At 40.8% G+C, this 22941-nt stretch overlaps 1 protein-coding gene across 1 annotated transcript in view; it reads right to left on the reverse strand.

Annotated features, from left to right (window-relative positions):
- Nucleotides 1-3700: 3700 nt before the first annotated feature.
- ngfra (nerve growth factor receptor a (TNFR superfamily, member 16)) overlaps nucleotides 3701-22941 on the reverse strand; it is a 29711-nt gene continuing 10470 nt past the window's right edge. Inside the window, exons 3-6 of the mRNA XM_035655407.1 lie at nucleotides 22394-22756; nucleotides 15092-15332; nucleotides 13277-13497; nucleotides 3701-7512 (exon numbers count right to left, since the gene is read on the reverse strand). Of these exons, the coding sequence (XP_035511300.1) occupies nucleotides 7460-7512; nucleotides 13277-13497; nucleotides 15092-15332; nucleotides 22394-22756 (878 nt within the window). The 3' untranslated portion in view covers nucleotides 3701-7459. The remainder of the gene's footprint in view (nucleotides 7513-13276; nucleotides 13498-15091; nucleotides 15333-22393; nucleotides 22757-22941) is intronic.

Here is a 22941-nt window from a genome sequence, read left to right on the forward strand (position 1 = left end):
GTCAACTGCTTCTAATTTTTCAGCTCCAGTTCTATCTCTCTGGGCTCTTATTCCTCTGTCTTTATATATAAAACTATGAGTTGGGACAGGGTGGTCCCCCTATTTCTCCATGGGATGCAAGCAGATGGGAGAAGCCAGAGGTGGATTGTTTGATTTGCTCATGTGTTAACTGCTGCTGTGCCGGATGGTTTCCTCGTGTGCCCCACACATGATCCGGAGCTGGTATCCAGGCCTGCAGCAAGATCTCCCACACTGATTTCTCACCCTGCAGGGACCTGAAACACTGATAAAACAGAAATAAAAAGACTAAAACACAATAAAGATTGTGGTAGAAATGGCCGTGTGTTTCCAGTTTGTTCTGCAGCTCTGTGCGTGTAGTGTTTTATTCCTCTGTGCCTTGCATATTTATTTATCAGGTGTTTCGACATCACAACAATGAGTTCAACCATTTGGAACAGATTGAAAGACCTTCAAAGATTCACTCCTTCTTCCGCAATGGGGAAAGATGCCATTTTCTAAAAATATCCTCCTTCAGGACGTCAGCTCACATTGTGTGCAGATGATGCAGCCGCTGTCCAAAATATGTCAGTACAGATGTTTGTCAGTGTTTTAGCATTTTGATTTCACTCCAACCTGTTCTGGATGTACTGGGGAACTCTGCATTAGAGGTGCGACATGTAGTTTTTATGTTTTAAAAATGAGAGCCATATTTCTCATAAATCCTGGTGCTTCCTGTATCAGTGGACATAACTATTTCTCCCTCCTCCCTGTTGTCACTTCAGTTGTTTTAAAGGACAAAATGAAGAAGTTTTTGAGTAGTAAATATGGCTTTTAGGGAAACAAAAAGCTTTCTCCATGGAATGGCAGCTTTAGTCAGTTTGAATCTGCAGCATTTCAATGGATTTCGATGGCAGCAAAGAGTAAATAGAATAGAAAAAATAGAAAAAGGTGAAATGTCCATAAATATTTCTCAAACCACTATTGCAGCATAATCCACAACATTGCATGCTACTTCCATGTCTCATCAGAAAAAGTTAGCTAATTAGCTATTTCATTTGGCCATTTATTGCCATTGGATTTATTTGTTTCTATGAAAATTTTTTGATACATTTACATTTGTGGCTTTCATTGTTTGCAACAACCAATTGACAAAATAAGTCATTTATTATTGACTTCCAAAATATGACCAATTACTGGTATGACTGCCACCGATGTGGTTAATTTGGTTTGGTTAGGCACAAAAACAACTTGGTTACAGGCATAATGAGTAGGATTTGTCGGTTGCTATTTGTAAACATGGTCAAAACTTTATACAGAAGTTGCTTTGTTCTGGAAAAAATATATTTTTTTGGTGGTTAATATGAAGAATTATATTTGGTCGGTAATATTCTTATTTATTCTTATTCTTATTTGTTTAGTATGCATGGTCATTTATTTATTACGCAAATGTTTGTGTTGCCTAGGGGTAAAAGTGTGGTATTTTGTAAATTGTGGGGGTTGTTTAATCAATAGGTCAGATGACTGATCACCACCCTGATGAAGGCAAGCTGGACAAAAAATTTTCTAAATAATAATAAAGTTGTATAACCATTTTTTGTGTGATGTGAACAGCACTCTCCACTTAACTTCGTTAACCCGTCCTCTTATCATAGGTTTTGTTATTACAACATTATGCTACTTCCGTTTTTGCACAACCAGAAAAGAGCTTTGTCAGGTGAGCATAAACATCATGATTTTAGGCTTTTGAACACTGACCATTGATGTTGGTTTTATGGAGAGGACAGTCTCTTTTTTTTTGCTTTGATGTAAGCTGGGTACAGCTGATGTCCTCTATGAAGAGCCAAAAAGCAGAAAAACCTTTTCCGAGCCACCATTGAAACCTATGCTGGGGGTGAGTATTTGACACTCAAAAGGTTTCTTTAAAACATGGTTTCCTGTTTTTCTATCTACGGGCTGTAAAACAACAGACACGATGTTGGACCGTGTAAATTTCTGTGCTGCTGGTGCTGACAGAGGCTGTCAACTCTCTTAGCAATATTTTGATTAGTTAGAAGTAACTCTAATAATATCTTGGACTGAATGTAGAAATAATTTATTGATTTTAAATTGCTAATAAAAGTGTATGTGATCGACAGAACGGCAACACAGACATTAATCGTCTTATAGCTGAAGGTGACTGTGCATGTATCTTTATGAGCTGAGTCGGTGACGTAGTCGTGTTTGAGTTTTATCGCCCCGAGCATATTTTAATATGTCTTCGCTTTTCCTACAGTGGGCATGTCTGTTCACTTTTATCTGAAGACTTATTTTTTTCTGTCATTTCAGCTGACTCACAGTCTTGATTAATCTTGACAGAGGGGAAAACGTAGTTTGATTAGTGTCTCCATATAAGTGCTCCCCGCTGATCAAATTAAAATTCTGCAGTCTATCTGTCAACCCCATCTCAGTCAAGTTTGCTGCATTCAGGGCTTCATATAGAAACCAGTCAAGGAGGGAAAGAAACTGTACAGAAACATTTCACACTGATATTTTTGTTTTGCTTTTCCAGGCGCACTTGTCTCTGAAATTGGTTGAGTAAAAACTGTAAATACGTTGTTAAGACTGTGGCGTTTTTGCAAAAACAGAATTGAAGCAACTGCAGACATCTGTACTGTATTTGGTGACTTGCCTCATCTCACGTCCTCCTCTTATGTCCTTTCTGTTTCTGTGGAGGATTTATCACTGAGGATTCATCTCTGACACGTAGCAGGAAGAAAACCCCGTTGGACTCCAGAATGTTTAAGTTGTGATAAGACTGCTGGGAACCACACTCCAGATCCAATGGACACAAACATATGGTCCTGCTTTTTGACTGCGGTTTGGCTGCCAGTCTGCCACTCCATAGTTTATGGTTTCAGCATTTTATTTTCATGTGCTTGAGGTCATTTTCACAAATGCTCTTGGGTGTTTTGTAAAGGGGGGGGGTTATGTGCATTTCATAAGCCTTTATAACATCAAGTCTGTGTAATGTATTGTGGACATTTCCTCAGGAGATTTTGAGGTCCATACGGTCAACTTTGCGAATAATTTGAATAATTTCAAATGTTTCTATATCGGAGTACAAACTCACTGAGGTTTCTCCAACCCTTTCATAATGTCAACATGCTTTTTAATCCTAAATCCAGTATTAAATTAAAGGAATAGTTCGACATTTTCAGAAATGTTTTATTCGCCTTCTTGGTAAGAGTTTGATGAGAAGATCAATACCACTTTTATGTCTGTTTAGTAGATATAAAGCTACTGCTAGCTGCTTGTTATCTTAGCTTAGCATAAAGACTGGAATCAGCTAGTCTGGTTCTGCCCAAAGGAAACAAAATCAGCCCCCAAAATTATTGTTTGTTTAATCCATACAAAAACCACTGTGTGTAAAAACAACATGTGGTTGCACGGGGGGAGGGGGATTATATGTCAGATTATTTATTATCTTTTTATCATCTTTAAGTTGCCAGATAACAAGCAGAGACTCGAGGAAGTCATTGGTCCTGGCCAAGAAATAGTCTGTCACAAGATGCCTGTAAAACAGCAAATAGTTGCTTTTACTCTTATATTATTATATAATGTGTTAATTAGTGAATTTAGAGATTTAAGATATGTCCGTTAATGTAAACATAGCCAGTCTGAGTTTAGCTACAAAGACAAACTGGACACACAATGCAATGACATCTCTGTTTATTGTATTATAGATGCTCATTTCATTTGCACACATTTTTATTTTTATTTTTATTTTTTTTTACATTTTATAGTGTATTTTTGTATCGTGTATCAACTCTAAGAAATTCACATTTACACAATGCATTTAACATTAGTAGGTAAGTACAGGTGACATTCAGCATTTTCGGGAGCAGGTCCTGATCTATCTGTATCAAGTTTGTAATAATATCACAGTGAACCCCCCTATAGATTTCATGTTACGGCATATTACATGTCCCGTCGCCTCTGAAATGGAGATACACAATGAAACTTACTGTACATGCAAAACCTCTGCACAGTAAAGCTGATTTCTATCAACTAATAGCATATGTGAGTTTTAGAGTAGAAGTCTTAGGTGACATGTATATGTTTTTGTAATGCTACATGACCCTACTAGTTGCCAGTATTTATAGCATGTTAACATACAGTATAAGTTCATTGGCAACCTATTTGTACTGTAAGTCTCTCTATTTTAGTGCCAGGTTTATACAGTTTGCTTGAGTCTCCAAGGTTAATTGATAGCTCTGACTTCTGTTTACTAAAAACCTTCATTAGCTCTCAAAATATCAAAAAAATGCACATAAAATCATAAAATAAGTGGAAAAACTGCAAACAAAATAGAGTCAAAGATCTGAACTTAAAGACACCTGACACTGTATACAGGCACTTGAACTGTGGTACACTCTTTGAGTGCATTCATATAACATCTAATAAGTGCTACAAAATAACATATCAGTTAGAAAAAATACTGATTTCAAAAGTGTAATACTATTCATAATATAAACCAACAGGAAAATGTAAAGACAAAAACAATTTACGACAAACAGAATGAGGGGAAATTTAAACCTTATCCTTGAATGTGTCTTGCATATTTCTGTTATATTCGGGTTGTACATTCTTACATTGTGTGTCTCACTTCACAAGCTGCTAGGGAGAAAGAGAATAAGTTAGTTCAGGGTAGATGAGTGCACTGCTGGAGGGCTGATTGGGCCTCAGGGGGAGACAGAGTCGAGGAGTATGTTTTTTTTTTTCCTTTAAATCAACACTCTGGTCACTCATACTGTAGCAGCGTCTGCTTTAATGTCACTGCCACAGCTAGGATCAGGATGATTCATGCCGGCTCTCTCAATAGAGGAGTGAATCATACACTGTTGCTCTGTGTGTGTGGTCACATGTCCACATCACATGCCCACATCAACTAAGGAGCTGTGAGCAAAAATACAGCAGCATTTTATTTGTTTCCATTCATAACGCTGCCATGATACAGGATGAATCACAAGTGATGATACCAGAAAGTTTAATTGTCTTGCGATGTTGGTGACCATGTGACCGATCCATGCAGCATCACACAGGATATAATGACTCACTTTCTGCCTGACATTTCTTATCTATCTATTGCGCACTAAACTCAACAGTCTCTGCTAATAAGTAAACACATCTTATTTCTCCTGTAAAGTAATAGGTTTTACACTTCTTGGCTTTATTTGCAGGAGTTACACAAGAAGATTGATACCACTTGTCCAGGGATTATAGTCCAACCTGTAAAAACCCCAATGTGTTGTGTCGTGCTGCTGGCAGTAGCATTATATCTACTGTACAGACATGAGTGTGGTATTGATCTTCTCATCTAAGTCTCTGCAAGAAGTGATAAACATATTTTCCCAAGATGTCAAACTATTTCTTTTAAATCCACCAGTGTCTGAATCATGTTGGAATTAGTTAATATGCATATCAACCCGTATCTTTCTACATTTTAATTTTTCAACAGAACAGCTGCTTTATATCTGTACCTGTCTACCTACCTACTCTATCATACATCTACAGATTGTTTACAGAAATGCTCTACAGATCTCATGATAATTTTTAGTCATACCACAACAAGAGGGACCCTGAGAAAGTACATGCCCCTGTAGGAATGAATACTAAAGCAGTGCAGTCAAGCTCAGCTCTGATATACTTCTTTTTCAAGATATCTATGTTGACTGCCTTTACAGTTACTGCAAGCAGCAGGGGACCAACACAAAAGTGGTCCTGTGTGATAAAGAGGTGCCACCTAGCCTTGCTGCTAAGTGCTTTTATATCACCATGGCGATATAGTAAATGTCAGTGGCCTCGGACTTGGATAAGGGGTCTGTAATGTCATGTTGAGGATTCAAAGAAAGCCATGTCGCCCCTCTGTTGTCCGCAGCATTAATCCCGATGAGAAGTGGCTGAGCCAAGTGGAGTAGAGGGTAAATGAAGCTGAAACCCTGAGGTAATTACTACCTGCCTGTCAGGACTTCTCTCTAATGGGCCCAACGTTGACGTGAGCGCCACCGCTTGTACATAAGCGCCTCAACCCTGTTCATCAGGCTCTATCACACAGACAGAGCTGCATGCAAGACTGTGAGAGTGTGTGAAGGCTGGCGGTGTCAGTCAGCTGAGGATAGTGAAAAAACCTTGCCTCTGAGGGGTATCCCAATTTTCCACTCAGTAAGTGTAAAGAATGACAGATGGGATTCCTTTCCACAAATTTGTTCTGTACAAAATTCATTTAAGCATCTGTTTAATGAGCAGCTCAGTATACTGGGTCACTGATGACGCCACAGCTCCTTTTTTGCTCATCAGAAGGCTTTGCTTCCCCTAAGACATGTCAACTCATCACAGTGAGTCAGCAGAGCTCCACAGTCTAAAGATGTTTCTCTCATGTTGCACATCCAGGCTCCATAAAGGACCGTGAAGGCACCCTGCTGAATCAGCCATGTAACTCAAGCCACAAAATGAAAGTAATGCACCACAAACAGGAGACAAACATTTTGATGTGTTACATTATAAGCATGAAATTACTGAAACACAATCCCTGGAGGCGCAGTGAAGGGGTCTATGTGAGCGAGGGGATGGAGACTGCAGAGTACAGGAAGAAAAATAGTTGATTACCGGGCGGGCTACACAGCAATTGACCTTTCTTCCCAAATATGAGTCACTTGCATCAGTCGGTGCATCTAGTCTCAAACAATGACGCACATTTTATAAGAGAACATGCCATGAAATGTTTCTGTGAATAATGATAAAAGAACAAGAAACTTCAGATGAAGTTGGGAGTGACTCACGGCTCCCCAGCTGCTTTTTGTATCGCTGATAACGGCGGGGGTCTAATAGAGTGAATCCTACGGAGAGAGACAAAGGATTACAGAGAGTGGGACGCCACAGAGGAAGATGTGAGAGTAGAAAGGTCTCTTTGATGCGCGAGGAAAAAGAAAGCGGAGATAATGGAGAACCTCGCTGCCTATTTACCTTTCAGGCACATACGTTTAATGGCTAGTGATTGTGGAATTAGAGGGAAAATGGAAAGCTTAGAAAGGGGCAGAGGATACTAAGTTGGCAGTTAATGAGAATTATGTCAATATTAGATACTGGAATAGTCAGTTAATATGAGATGCACTGGCATATATCTATGATTATGTATCTGCAGTGACATTGGTACAGATAGTGGTTGATATTGCCGTAGAGGTCGTGTCCAGGCACACTGATAGAGTTGGACTCTATATGCGGGGATGAAGAGTCAAACTGTGGCCCAAAGGTGCTGGGAGGTCCATACAAGTCAAGTCTTTGCTCTGTGGCCACTTCACATATAAATCTGAGTCAGTTTTACATTCCCATGTGGCCCCCCTGCTTGGTCCTCAGTTCAAGTCCCCACTCTACTCTCCCAGCCTTCAGCTATGACGCCTCCTCTTCTTCCTCCTCCTCTTCCTCAGACTTCAGGGGGAGGCGTGTCAGGCTGGGGACCGCCATCCACCCTCACCACTGCAGAGAGATAGTGAAAAGAAATATATCAGGCTCTGGAAGATGACACAGGTGATTTGTGGTGATATTTAAATCAGCTGTGGTTAATTTTTTCTTATTCACAATTCTCAATTATGAATATTCTCACTTGTACTAACACAGTCTTTTTGTGTTTCCCACTGAGCAGGTCTTTATTTAGTGAGAGGGAAGTCATTTGAGGGCACTTTGATTAGTTTCTGATTAATAGGCGAACGTTTCATTTAGCCCACAAATAACTTTCAATCCACCAGAAAACATAAATACATTCTTTAAGTCCTTCAGCATGGAAAAACTCATGTCCAAAGCCCATGATAATCACACTTTTCCCTGCAGGGGGCCCTGTGGTGTCACTCACTCATTCGAACCTGTTAAACTGGAGTCATTAGCCGGATGAGGATGGGAGACAAATGCTCTCTTTTCCCACAAACCTCTTAACCTGTGGTCAATTGAGGGAAGCCATGGAAACGCCTCGGGAATGCAGAGGCGTTCCTGAGAGGACCCCCGAGTCCGGTGGGTGTATTCTCGTCTTTATAAATGCATCCTTGTGCCAGGGAAGTGTAGTACAAGAGGGTTTATTTTAAAGCTTCAGAAGAGGGGGATTCTTTTGTTCACTTATAACGTCATACCCTCCCTCTGTTTTCATTCCTTTTCCATTCCTAAAAACATTTCCACATACTTTACTGTTTGAAAATACACTTGAATTGCCATACTCTGCCTCTCTGCTCGCTGTTTCTATCCAAATTGATTCTGTCCAGGAACAGCCACAGTCCATAGCTCTCCACTCTCTTCCTTCCTGTTTAAACAAACACTCTACAGGCAGCATCAGTGACAAAGAGCAGAGATGCTGGCCAGTGCAACGCCATCTGTAACCCAGGCATATACACAGTGGCTTCCACCTGTACTTCCACTTCAGCTGTTTCTGAACTGGCATTGCATCTCCTTTTGAAACGTTGATAATAATGGCTACATGGCTGTTTAATGCTTTATTGACCTCATTCCAAGAATGAATGTAAGCTGTCTTTCGCTGTTCCGAAATGTAAATCGAATTACAGCAAACCTTTCTTACCGACTTCTTTTTCTTTCTTTTTTAATCAGCGCATTCAGGCAATCCTGATTAGACCCTTAGCCTCAATAAAGCTTTCAAGTTTGCTGATTGGGATTGAATTTGAGATGGCTTCATGGTAATCACAAGAACTCCTGGGGAAAATTGGGACATTGGGATTGTTTTACTAATTTGAAAAATATATTACTTGTTTCTCATATTTTTACTTATCACTCCCTGCAGGAAGTGCAGAACTTATTTTATTACTTTTCCGTTTAAACCCCAAATTCCATGGACAAATTATGAGTCAACAGGCCCCTGGGCACAGACACAAAAAGGTCTATCTAGCTATCTGTCTGACAGTGATTTCACATACTTTCCTGCACCAATTGTCATTAAACAACATTTAACTCTGATGACAGTCAAATCTGATCAAATCACACCCACTCAACCCTGATGAAGCACACTACAAGCAGAGTTTCTGAGTGAAGAGTGTCAAGAATTTGGAGCTGTCTATGGGTGCTTCAAAAGTATATCCAAAGGGGCTTTATTTGAGTATAAAATTGAAGGTGATTTAAAGCTATCCCTCAAACAAAGTGATCCTCTCTTTCCACTGTCTAAAACCATTTTGACCAGCTGACTTTACTTCGAGCTGACTGGCTGTTGAAAGCAGGTGATGCCATCAGCCGTACTGAGTCGAGCTGAAATGGAACTTTTTCCTGCAACTGTTAAGTCATATTATGAATCTTTGGTGTACTGGGTGTAAATGAACAAGGTAAACTGACACTGTCTATGAGCAATGTTGTTGTCATCCAACAATGGTGGGAATATTTCCACCCTGAGAAGTTTTATCATGACTCTCTAATGTGAGAGAATGACACCAAATTATGAGTCATCCATCCTCTTATTGAATTTGCATTTGCATTAGTAATTTCGCTATGCATTTAAGCTACAATATTATTATTGTAACTTGCCGCTGGATAATGTTACACACTAAAGAATGTACTGTTGCAGAAGGTCCGTCGGGGTCTCTCTAGAATCACAAACATTCAGCAAACTAAACTGCAACCCCTTGACAGTTGCTGATTGTAGTGTTGTAATAAGGACCTACCTCAGGGTTCTCAATGAGGTTTTCAGATAAAGAACTAAATATTTTACTCTATTCTGATAAATATCAATCTGTGTTACTTATATTCAGGACTGTACGCATGCTGCTGTACGAATTTTAATTGTTTTTTTCTGACTGACATTTGCCTTGACTCCATTTTGTGTAGACTGGGAGGTCAAACACAGGACAAGGATGCACGGATGGGTGATGTGAGGGCTTAGAGGGCTTGTTTAAATTTTAAACACATTCAATATGCACAATTCAGAGGGGGGAAGCAGGCAGCAGAAGAGATTGTGGGGGGCAGGGTGGGGTGCTGCACAGATAGACGGTTCTTTTTAATGGAGATGAGTAGACAGAAATGAGGCCGAGCACCCTTCATATAGGAGCTTTCACCCCTCAGCAGTGACCCATGCAGGGTATACCCTTTCTGAATGTTGTCACTGAAAACAAAAGACATTTTCATTGCTCTATTTTGCTTTTTAAAAGGCTTATTTGACTTGTTTCAGCTGGAGGTGTTCCCATTATTTTAGCTGGCAGTAAATTATGGTTCGTTGGAGAAAGGAAACCCCCTGCGATTATCGTGGATTTATTGTGCATATTCTCACCCTCTTGTGTATTTTAACACACCCACTTGGTTGTGGAAGAAACAACGACCCCCAGCACGAGAGCATTTGCTGCCTTTTTAATGGCTTCCGCGCCCGCAGACGGTGCTAATGCCAATTAGCAGGTGCTAAACGCTGATGCTGGATCAGATTTTGAAAGGCAGTGAGACCAGGCCTGGATCCCATCTCATAACACCTGCTAATGAGCCAATCAGTTAAATACGCGAAAAGGGTTAACAGGGCAGTCATCTTCTCAATGAACCAATCCCGAGCTGTTCCTCCCAAAGAAATTCCTTCTTTTCTTTGACATGCAGCAGACTTTGCATTTGTTGAGTGGAAGAATGGAAAGGGGGACTCAAACGAAACACAAAAACAAAATAAGCTTTTCCCAAGCCTCATTAGAATGTAATGGGTATCCCAGAGAAGACACAGTGGTGGGGATTGTTTGAGGAAGGATTTATCAGCTGTTTGGCTTGTTAGCACATTATTATCGCTGTATAACCATTTTTTTTACTTTACTATAATTCACAATAAGAATAAGAAGGAAACATATGAGGTTCTTAGCGAGAAAGTCAGGGAGCGAAGCATGAATGACTGAAGGAATAACAAGATCATGACTGAACTTGAGACTTCTTCTTCAGGTAAAAAGCCTCTCTGGTTTATGAGTATAGATCTAGTCAGAATGCAGGTTTCATCTCTTTAATGTAAGTGCTATTTGAGTATTGAGGGAAGGCAGACTGCTCTACAGAGGTCACATCTCTTTCCCGCAGCACTTGCTTTTATTCTTCAAGCTGTTTAAAGGTTATCCTCTTTTTGCAGCCACTCTGCACAGATTCCCAACTATGCACCTCATTTTTCTGTGTTGGTCCCCAGTGTTGCATCACATACGTTGATTACTAAAAGATTTAAAGGATATATAATTGGATGGAGAGAGCAGACAGCACATTTAAAGGGATGCTAATATGTCTGTAATTCAATTTCTTTACTTTTTGTTGAAGTTGCTACAGTATAAAGGAGAATGCTAGTGATGTTTTTAATGTTTCTAATTGTCTACAAATCCTATAAAATTACCAAAACCTGATATCGCTTATTCCTCTGTGCTATAGACCTTCATTGTTGTCTAAAAACAATCAATCCCACATGCGCTGTCCTGCTGCCATAAAAACTCATTAGAGCAACAACTGTATATTAATCTGCGGCTGAAAATAGTCCCCCAACAAATGCATTATCTGCTCCGATTTGAGTGTTTGCTAAAAACTACAGTACTCTCCTGTTTTATGTAAATAGCTAACCTTTTTAAAAAATAAACTATATATTTGTGACCAGTTCTGAACACATTGTTGATTGTGGTGTTTTCATGGGATTTTCTGATAATAAAAACATTTTGAAAAAAAAGTCTGATGAGGGAATGAGGAATTGTCCTGATGAGGGAAATTGTGCATAATATATATTTTTTTAGTTTTCTTAATCCATCTTCATGAAGCAATTAACTGTAAAAAACAATAAAACAAAACATTGTTTCTCTCTCTCTCTCAATGCACTGCACTGAAAGAAGTAAATTAAGCGCATGGTAAATTGCTTTATAATAGATCAGTAAAGTGCATAATGTTGGTTTTATCCCTCCAAGCCAGACATGATCTACTGAGTTAATCTCATGAAACCTTTTAGATTTTGTCTGGCTTGCAAGTCTGCGTGGCAAAATATGTCCTACAGACATACACCCAAAATACTTCACAAGTTAAAGCCAGACCAATATAGATATAGAGGAGTAGTAAGGGTAGTAAAGGCAAATATAGATCAAACATATGCAGTTACATACTTTCCTTACACATTACAATTCTTATACCATATTATGTCTGTGTCAAACGTCTGTCAGCACTGGATATTTTAGCCTCATTTTGATCATATATCTAAACATTTGTGATTAGGAAGCAAAAATATAATACACAAGCATTCAAGCTAAATCTGTTGAATGTTCATTATGCGTTCACATACATTCCTGGAGTCAAATACATCATGAGTGCATATAAGACTTGGCTTCACCTATGTGCTCTTGGCAGCTAGGTGTCCTGCTCCTGGATGATATATTGTTTTTGATCTCATTCCCCAGAAATGTGTGTTTGCTCTGAGGGAAAGGCTTGCACAATGCCAGAAAACCCCTACACATGTTAAAGATCTAAGCAGAATACCTTGATGTAATCAACAATGACTTTCTCTGGCAGCTAGAATACCACGGTGTGAGATAGGAATGTATTCAGTCTTGGATGAGTGCTGTATGATTATTATTATTGTACATATTAGATGTAAATATGTTGACACACCTCAGGGTCAATTGATGCTTGGACTGGGCAATATGACTGAAATCCATATCACAATATTGATTTTAGCATTTTCCTTTATCAATACACACTCAGTGACCTTTTCATTAGGTACACCTGTACAATCTAATGTAATTCAATACAACAACCCTGCCATAACATCTATATATACAAGGTTAATAATGATCAGTTTTTACTCAATTAGTACGTCAAAGGTTATTGTTTTTGCCCTTCACACATACATGAATGAGGGGGACAGAATATTAGAAACAACTCTGTATATAATGTAATGCAGTACAACACCATTACTAACAATTAGCTCCATGCTAAAGCATATAATTTAATTACAACCTCTATAACAGTCTGTGACATTATAGTTATTATGTCAGAACAGTTGTATTAGATTGTATTATAGGTATTATAGGCTGTACAGGTGCTCCTACAAAGTGGCCACTGAGTGTATATCAAAATATGGCAAATGCATTGCATCAGACAAAACTGATGTTTTCCAATCTGATTGAAATCTGCAGAATTTTGAAAACAAAGCTAACGCAATACAACCGTACAACCACAATACACTACAACAATATTGGAGCCCAAATAACCGCCTTGGTACCATCATGAAAATGATCACATACTTCTGTTTGTGACTAGGGAGAGTGAGTTTTAGGCCTACCTATCTGTTCCTGTGTGTGAGAGTGTGATGGCTGAGCCTGGACTTCAGCCTGGGCCTGCTGCTGCTGCTGCTGCTGCTGCTGCTGCTGTTCCTGCAGACTCTGACTGTCCACTGAGATGCCACTGTCGCTGTGCAGCTTCTCTCCCTCCGGCGTCACCATCTGGTTGTTTGTAGCCGCACGGTTATTAGCTGCCTGCTTGTTCTGTTTGCAGCTATTCCACCTGTGGAGAAGTGGCATGTCAAAGAAAGATCCACTCAATATTATACAGTTATGTGATATGTTAGGGGAGTTTTAGATAGATGAATTTCACAACAGTATAAAGCAATAACTGCCAGCATTTTAAAGGTGTGTAAAATTTAGGATGATCTATTAGCAGAAATGGAATATAATATTGATATTCATTGTTCAACACATCAGTTAACAGTTTGTGTTTATCTTAAAAGCCTTTTATCTTGGGTGCCCGGTTGGCTCAGTTGGTAGAGCTGGCAACCCTTATACGGAGTTGCTGCAGCGGCCCGGGTTCGATTCCGACCTGCGGCCCTTTGCTGCGTGTCATCCCCTCCCTCTCTCCACCCACCGTTCCTGTCTCTCTACAGCTGTCTATCAATAAAAGCCAACAAAAGGCCAAAAAAAAACTTTAAAAAAAAAAAGAATTTAATCTTGACATTAGTATTAGTATTAGTACATGCTGTTTGAAAATGCAAACAAGTATGTTAGCTAACAAGACAAACAGGCCTCTGATATCATGCTAGGACTAACTGGCTTTATACTGCAATACAAGAACAATGGTTTTTTCTCTTCTCTTTTACGTTTCGCCTTTTGCCTGTAAAATGCAGAATATCCTCATCCGATCAGCACACAATGTCATGTGTTTAGCCATTGAGAGCATATTAAGTATTTATATTTCACAAGATTTTTTATAATGTGTGAGCATTATAAAGTCTAGGTGGAGATAGTGTTTTCAACCAACTCATGGAGCTAATGTAGCAAGTACTGGTTAGTAGGTGGTTACACTAGTATCTTAAATAACGGACCCACTGTTTTAGTAGCTGCATGAATATCAATAGTAAATTATTATAACTATGTGCCTAAGAATAGAATAGAAACTATAATAAGATGCTCATAAACCATTTGGAAAGCATGGAAAAACTTGTTTAGAAGATGAATCACTCAAGAGTTTGTGATTAAAATATTCATGAGGTAGTGAGTGGTACAGTACAGTTAACAGTTAAGTGTTTACTTATAAAATATTGTGCGTTAAAGGTATTCACATAATTTGCAGTCGATTTCTGCATGAAGATAAGTACACGGGGAGTACTAGCCAGATGTGTGCGTGACTCTGCTGATAAATCTGGCACTTGAATTTCCCCTGGTCTGCACTTTTCATACAATCAATGCCTCTAATGAGCTTGTTTACTTGCTTCAAATGTGTTTTAGTGCGGGCTTGAATCTGTCTCTATGAGTGCTTGCATGTGTCGTTGTGTGTCCTCACTTATGTGTTTGTTTTTGTGTGACCTCTGTAATGCATTAAGTGTTGTGACCTCTTTTTTTTTTAGCAAAAGCTCATCGTGGTACATTTGAGTGATTCTCTTGAACTGGGTCAAAACCTCTTTAACTATAGCAGGCCTGAATATTTCACCAGCCACCTACTGCCATTTTTTAGCCCGGGGCAACATCTGCCACTGTCTCCAACACCAGACGTCCATCTCCATCACTGTTCACCTACTTTGTCATAGATTATAGTGTGACAGAGGTTGTGCTAATGTATTTAACCACAAAGCAGCTTTTTATCTCATTCTTTTCTACTAACTGACCTCTTAAAAACAATGTATGCGACCAGGCCGACCACCACGGCGGCAAGGATGGAGCAGTAGATAGGAATGAGGTTTTCGTTGAGACCGTGTCCGAGGAAGCGAGGAGATCCAGCACTGGATGTGGTCGTCTCTCCTCCTGGCAACAGGCTGTCGGAGGCGTCAGGGAGCAAGTAATTGGTGATGGAGGGTGGAGACAGACCCATATCGGAGGTGGGAGTAAAATATGTTGGGAGGAGAGGATCTGTACAGGAGGAAAATGGAGAGAAAGGAGCATGTGTGAGAAACGAAACAAACTTATATACAACTAAGAGAAAAAACATGAATATATTTACCAAATGCCAGTTGTAAATAATATATTAACATGGTTGTGGACCAACAGATCAACATTGCCATCAACAGAGCCATTTTGCTAAAATCATGACTAGACACTTTTATATCTTATCTCTGAGAGCTTGTTTGCTGGGGTGTAGTCACCAAGTCCCCAACCAGATGTCTGATGCACACATGCGGCAGCTGTTTCTGCTAGACAGATGGGTTCTGGCTGAGTTGCTGTGTGCAGAAAGAAAAGGAATGTTTCTCAACTAGGGGGGGCAAATATCTGTCACCAACCAGCCCACCATACACCAGGCCTGGGCCCTGCACGCCAGGTCTCTTCTCACCACGTCCCCGTCCTTGTGATCTCTGCACATTGCATGACATTAAGGCCATATGGATCTATGTAGAACAAAGTCTGGGGCTTTAGGGAGGTCATCACTTTGAGTGTAGCCTTTGCTGAGGCCAGAGAGGCAGGAAGGCTCTGTGCTACTGGGTGGGTCTGGTTTCTATCATAGCAAACCCTTGAAGGAAGAGTCATTTTCATAAATTGTCCTATTTCCTCTTTCTTTGTAAGCTCCATTAATGATCTGCTGTGGTTCCCCATCTTGCAGCAGCACCATGTCCACTCTGATGGGCATGACTTGTCCTGAAAACACTGTTTATTATTCAGATGTCCCCTACAGCCCTGTCACATTATGCTTCTGTTTGGAAAAGCACTGTAAATAATACTGCAGTGATTCTGTCAGATGGTAGAAAAGCTCAGAGAGTTGCCTGCAAATTATTCCCTCCCTCAGGGTACGGTACAGCAGGCCGAAGAGAGGGCCTGTCCAGCCAAAACGAAAACTCCTCTGAGCTCAGCAGCCTGGTGGGGACGGAGAATGTGCAGCCTGGTTCAGATCTGAGCCTGTAATTCTCAGCAGAACCTCAGGCTGCTCCTCATTAGCTTCATACTGGCGCTCACAGGATTAACCCGTGGAGACCCCTGAGGCTTCCTTCAAGGCCAAAGACTGGGACGCTCTATCCAAAATACTTTAGGGGTCGTCCTACTTTACAATTGTTCTGTTTTTGAGGGATATAACCCTAAAGTATGATGGACAAACCCAATACAGCGATTACAGTGAGTGAATCGGATCGCTAACTGGTTGCCAAGTATTGGAACTTGATTCAGCTTTCACTGAATCATATTTTTAATACTCACTAAGAACTCACCCACCTACTACATGTATTCATTTTTTTCAATGTAGTCCTACAGCGTATTTAAAAAGTAGGTACACATTTACTGTACATATATTAATTAGTGAAAGTTTAAAAACTTCCATATGTTCAGGTTTTCTCATTTATCTCCACTGATCTAGGCCAGCAACAGATATTTCACATTTTATTCATCTAGCATTTGAGATATCCACCTCTTTTGCCCCTAATTCACCCCAATTCACTGTAGTTTACAAATCTTAATAATTCAGCAGCAGTGTGTCTTTCCATGTCCTGGTTACTCTGCATAATCCAAAGATTTCACTATCTGTCACAGTTTTCATTGGAGCTACTTCAAACTGAAGAAATACTATTTACAGTAAAACTGTAGTAGTAGTAGTGTGTTCTGTGGATTATACAGAGTAATGGTGGACATTGTTTTTGCAAAAATATTTAGTTTGTAATTCTCGTTGTTTTCAGCACTACAATTTTCCTTCACCTCCATTCTATTGGGGTGACAGCATCAATTTGGGCGACAGATATCTCAAAACCTGAATAAATAAACCCTAAACCACTACCAAAAAAAAATATCATTACATTTAAAAGCTGTCACCTCATTCACATGGTACATGATGTATTGTACATGATGGTATTCACCTCGGACGCAAACCGAGAATGAATCCCTGATCATCATATAACTGTTTTGTTGGCCAACTTAAATTCTCCCAAAAATGTAGTGTATTCTTTTAAATGAAGAACTCATTGAACCAATCAGTGACTAGTGATGTGGTTTGATGACTATAAGAAAAAAAAAAAGAAATTCAGTGGACCATCACCCCCAAATGCTGCCCACACATATATTCTCTTTTCACTGACATGGCAGATAGTCAAGTTTCTCCACATTGATCTGTTGCATAATTTACAAACGGTTACTCCCTCTAACAGTCCGATGGGACCTTGATGGGCAACTTATGTGGACACACTAGAAAAAGTTCTGTTGGTCGTTACGAGTGCGCGTTGGTATGTCTGTCTGCATGGTGATGACGGGGCATTCCTGCCTCCCGCAGGGGGGATTAGTTTACTGAAATGGTAGAAAATATCTTTCATGGACACAAAAATACAGCACATGTGCGTGCCATACTTAGAAACACAGATATAATGCAGAGGTCTATTTAAAGCGGTGTTATTGATTTGGATCAGTCTAAAAGGAGGGAGCGTTCGCAGGAGTGGAACACGGGTGTCTGGATTACAAGCATTTCTTGACCTTTCCTGGGATGTAGTCAGGTTTCCTCAGTCCTGCCATATATCATCCAGCTAATGCAGGGCTAGCTAATGGTATTAGCAATGCAACACGAGCTCGCAAATACAATAAATTGTGAATGGAAGGCGTGAAAATGAGTGAAAGTGTGCAGGCGGTCTAGGCCTTATATACACTTTGTCAAAGAAGCTACAATCCTTACAGCCTTTCCTTACCAATCTGAGCTATCAGTCATCCTGCACTACTGTGTCTTGCTTTGGTGCAATGAATGTTCTCTCTATGCAGATGTATACATGCATCAGTTGCACCTCAGGATTCGCTGTAAATTGTCTTTCTCATTCTGAGCCAAAATGACAGCTCTCCTGGGAGTCTGCTTCACATAACACTGACTCAACACATGCAGCTGCAGCTTAAGCACAGTGTACTACAATTTTTATTGTAACTCCCCCACTTTCACTCTATTTCTCTGGGCTGATGCAGAAAACACGCCTGGCTGTAGACCAAAGGATAAACCTGGGGCTCCAGAGGCTGCATACCTCAGTTGGAACAGAATAGGAGCTTAAAGGCGGCGGTGGAGCTTTAACAATTTCATTTTGGCTTCAGTGGGTTTAAAACACTCATGAAACAAAATAAAACTAGCCCGGGATTTTATGAGCGTGGGGCTGTGTGTGCAGGGAGATGTGTTTATTAGTGGGGTGTGGACGAGAGGGGGAGAAAAAAAGATTTAATTTTTATGAGCCATTGAGGTCTTTATGGTGAAGTTAACCTCAGGGTCTTGTGTGGAGGTTGATGTCTTGACTGCTGCCAGTTCAGGGTGGAGATGAGCAACTATCAGGCGCAGCACATGTACAATGACCCCTTTATCAGCCGCCAAACACTCTCCCTCTGTCTCAGCTCAGCCTCTATCTCAATCTTCCTCTGTGTTGGTCGCCTGGCCCGCACACATCCATCAAACACACGTACTACAAATTATCCAAGTGAGCGCTCTGTCTTCTGTTAGGGAGGGTTAATAGGGAGAGCGGAGGGGAGGGCAGACAGAGAGGCAGAGTGTTAGGAGAGAGTGAGGAGGGGGTGCAGATGAACAGAGAAGCTGCTGTAAAGTGCTCTGATTAGCAGGAGTAATTATACTGCAGCGGTGAAGGCACTGAATGCACACTGGCCACCTTCCACCACTCCACTAGCTCGGCCACTCGAGGGCTACTGTGGGAAGAGATAGAGAGAGCAAATGAAGAGAGGACTGGGGGGAGGAGGAGAGAGAGTGATGACTGAGGTAATAAAGGGAAAAGAAGTCTGTCTCTATCTGTTTTTTAATCTTTCCCTCTCTCGTTCTCGAGGACAAACACTCCAACAGACGCTCAACACTTCACGTTTAATGCAAATCTTCTCAACTGGAGATTGAACAGCACATTTTTGGAAAGGCTCTACCGAGGCCAAGCGGACAGAGACCTTCAATAAAAGATGCAGGAGGTGTTTTCAATTTCAGATCAAAGAAGTTCACACATGTGCGGTGTCCGGAGTTTAATGAAAAATGTCGAAGTTAAAGTGCACTTGGCAGGGGGACGTGCATGCATGTGCCGTGTTAGCTTGCTATCAGCTGTATTGATTTTGGATGCTCATAAGGAGTGTTTGTGTGTCTGAAGCTGGAGAGGACTAAGCTAGTGTGTGTGTGTGTGTATGCGTCCTGCAGTCAAGTGTGGGTGCTCATAGAGGTCATTCAGCGAAACCTGAGCATGAGCAGAAGAAATCCCAGGACTCATATCGACCCCTCAGCATAGAATACCAGCACAGCACATATGCTGCAGCTCTCTCTGTCTGTTTTCATCTCTATTTCTTTCTCACCCTCTTTCTGTCTCTGTCATTGTATCATGTAATTGACACTTAGTGACAGCTGGATATGAACTAGGGATTTAGGGATTTGAAAATACCACCAATCATATCATTGTTTACCACGTGCTTGGGAGAGAGAATGACAGCAGGATAGGAATTAAAAATGTTTTCCTCACATAAAAAATACACAGACAGGATTAGAATTCCTGCGAGGCAGCTTCCTGTTTGTTGCAAAAAACATTGCTGTATGCAAAGTCATCATAGACCACCATGGAGGGCCTGGAAACATCATAACCACCACATGTGACTACAGTCATTACCCATAGGCCCATTGGTGCTATATGACAGGGCTCTCCTTTCAAACGGACGTCCCACAAGGTCACTTATCGTGCCATCTCCACTGCTACATAACTATTGCTCAGGACAAGGCAGGTCAAAGGTGAGACCAGCAGCATGGGTGGGCGCTAAATGGTCAGCAAAAGGCTGTATTGTGACCTACTGTACATCAGATATGGGTAGATACAGTAGATGTTCTGGGTGTTTTTGGGGGCATAGGGTGCAGTTTGTTCTGATGGCTGTCAGTTCTGTCACGATAAGGCATTAAGTCTTGGTCAGTTATACGTGGAATATGGAAAACAGTCATCCCTAGCATCTCAGCATGTGGAATTTGGTATGCAGACTTTCCGAGACTGCAATCTTTTTAAAACTTTAGACTTGTTGCTTGATTAAGGAAATTTGAAGACTGCAGTTTTTTTTCATCATGTCCTTGTTTTACTCTGCATGATAAACAAAAATCAACAAGGCTGAACTTTGATCTTAGCTTGAGCTGGCACAGATGTGGACATTGCTTAGTGCAATAAACATTTCTTCATGCTCAAATTTGAATAAAAATAAAAACATTTTTCCATTCTACTCAATCATATAAAATTGTAAACAATGCTAAGAGTCTACAGCCATGCAAGCAGCTGTGAGGCTGTAAATAGGCACAGCAGTTCTATAAGCAAAATGCTAACATCAACATGCTAATATCCTCACAGTGACACTGCTAACATGCTAATGTTTATTTTGGTCATAAACCAAATTATTGGAAAAAATACTCATCTTGGTGCTTGATGAAAAGTTGGGATCACCAAATGTATTATATTTCATTATGCGCATGCCAGGAATGTGCGCAATCCATCCAATAGTTGTCAAGACATTTAACTCACAAATGTGAACCTCATGGTGGCTATTAAAGGAAAAGTGAGAGGATCGCCTGTGTCAGAGGGATTCATCCTCTGGACCATGAACGTCTAAACAAAATGCCCTAGCTATTCATCCAATAAATGTTAAGACATTTCAGTGTGGACCAAACAGGTGTACTAACCAACAGACTGACACTACCATCATTAGAGCCACACAGCTAGGTAGAAGAACATTGTTGCAAAATGTGACCTGGTGGCACACAATTTAAAAATGCAGAGCAAAGCCAAGCAGAGGTCACTGTTTGAATAGTCTTGTTTGTGTTCAAAATTACTGTGGTGATGATTTATTGGGGATGAAAATCAAAATGTAGCACCTTCCCGTGGAAGTAAAGGTGGTAAGTTATAGTCTATGTTATTAGCCCTTCTTCAACCTCATCTACCTTTCCTGCTCTTACCTTTCCCCAGTTGAATGCTCCACTGCCTCCCAGTGCTATTGCAGTCTATTAAAAGGGAATTTACACCCTCCATGCAGGGCTACCACATCCACTGTATCAGTATAAGTTCATTAACTTGGTAGATCCAAATTCCTGCCAGCATCTGAGGCCATGAAGTCGCAATCAAGTCAGCCTTCGAGAGAGAAATATTGCAGCTCAAGTCTAAATCCCAACATTCATATAAAAAAGCCATCATTTGAATGTTCATTTAAAAATGATGATGCACACAGGAGATCAATAAATAGCCCTACATTAGCAAGTGCTTTTGCTGTTAAGTGCTTTCTTTAAAACATTTAATCACTCCACAACGTAAGTGCCTCTTTGGTCAAAGTTTGCATTTAAAAACCCTATACGGAAGGAACAGAGCATTTCCTAAGAACAGACAATGAACACTAAGTTATTTTACAGTCCTCGCTTATCTGATACTGCTTTGAAGAAAGATAGCAGATTTTTCTAAACAAAACTGAGAGCAATGCCACCTAAGACATTTTACCTTCCAGATTTGAGCCGTGTTGCCCCCTGAAGAGGTCAATTTCATGCCTCATCCAGCTTGAGAGAATTTACAGCTTCCTTGGTTACAAGCTACCACTGCTCTCGAATACAAGGAGCCCGACACTGTTCCTCGCATGTTGCCTTCTGCTTTGCGGGAGAGCAGATTATTCACTGTGTTGACACTGCAGTAGTCTTTGACCTTTGAATGCTAAAGCTTTCAACATCCTGCCATTTGAAAACCTGACCAGCCGCGACCTCTGACTGTGACTGAGACATATATGATGGCTCCAACACAGCTTTGAATTTCCTGGCAACAACTGTGTGTTAGGTGTGCTGTCACTTGAACAGCTATGGACCAAACCACACCAAGAAAGCTGGAAAAGGAAGGTCTTCGCCTCCGAGGATGTTATCAAAATGGTAAATGGAAAATCAAATGCTCCAAAACTAAAAGACAACAATAACCCTTTGTTTCCTTTGATCTGATGATCTGATTTAGCTGAACTAAAGGTGTGAAAGCAACCTGAACATGTGGCAGACTTACTGTGACAGACAGAGTCACTGGTTGGTGTGCACACAGCCATCTCTATCTCAGTGTCTTCATCACAGATGGTGCAGGGTAAGCAGGGGTCGAGGGAGCTTTCCCGGTCGGAGAAGGTATCGTCCACGCACTCCTCACACACCGTGTCGTGATCGTGTTCGCAGTGTGCAAACACACCCTGGCCTGCCGGGCACACCGTACATGGCTCACAATGGTCTGATTTCCTGTCAAAGAAATAGTTGTAGTTGCAGACGCAGATGGCGTCGTTGGAGTCGGTGCAGGGTGTCTCCATCCGCATCAGACCGGTACACTGAGTGCAGGGGCTGCATTTCTCTGTGAGACTGTAGTTCTCTGAGAAGGTCTCACCTGCAGAGGAGAGGACAGGTCGAAGGCGAGACAGAAAAGTGAGAGGGAGGACATGAGAGAAGGGGCAAAGAGTAAAGGAGGTTAGAAGATGGAGAAAGCAGGAAATACGAGGAGATAAACAGGGGGATAAACAGTGAGTCTAATGACATTAATCATGTTTACTGCACATTCATTAGAAGGGAGGA

Source organism: Morone saxatilis, unplaced genomic scaffold (genome assembly GCF_004916995.1).
Source record: "Morone saxatilis isolate NCDOM2014 unplaced genomic scaffold, NCSU_SB_2.0 Contig14, whole genome shotgun sequence".
In the NCBI taxonomy this organism is placed as follows: Eukaryota; Metazoa; Chordata; class Actinopteri; family Moronidae; genus Morone; species Morone saxatilis.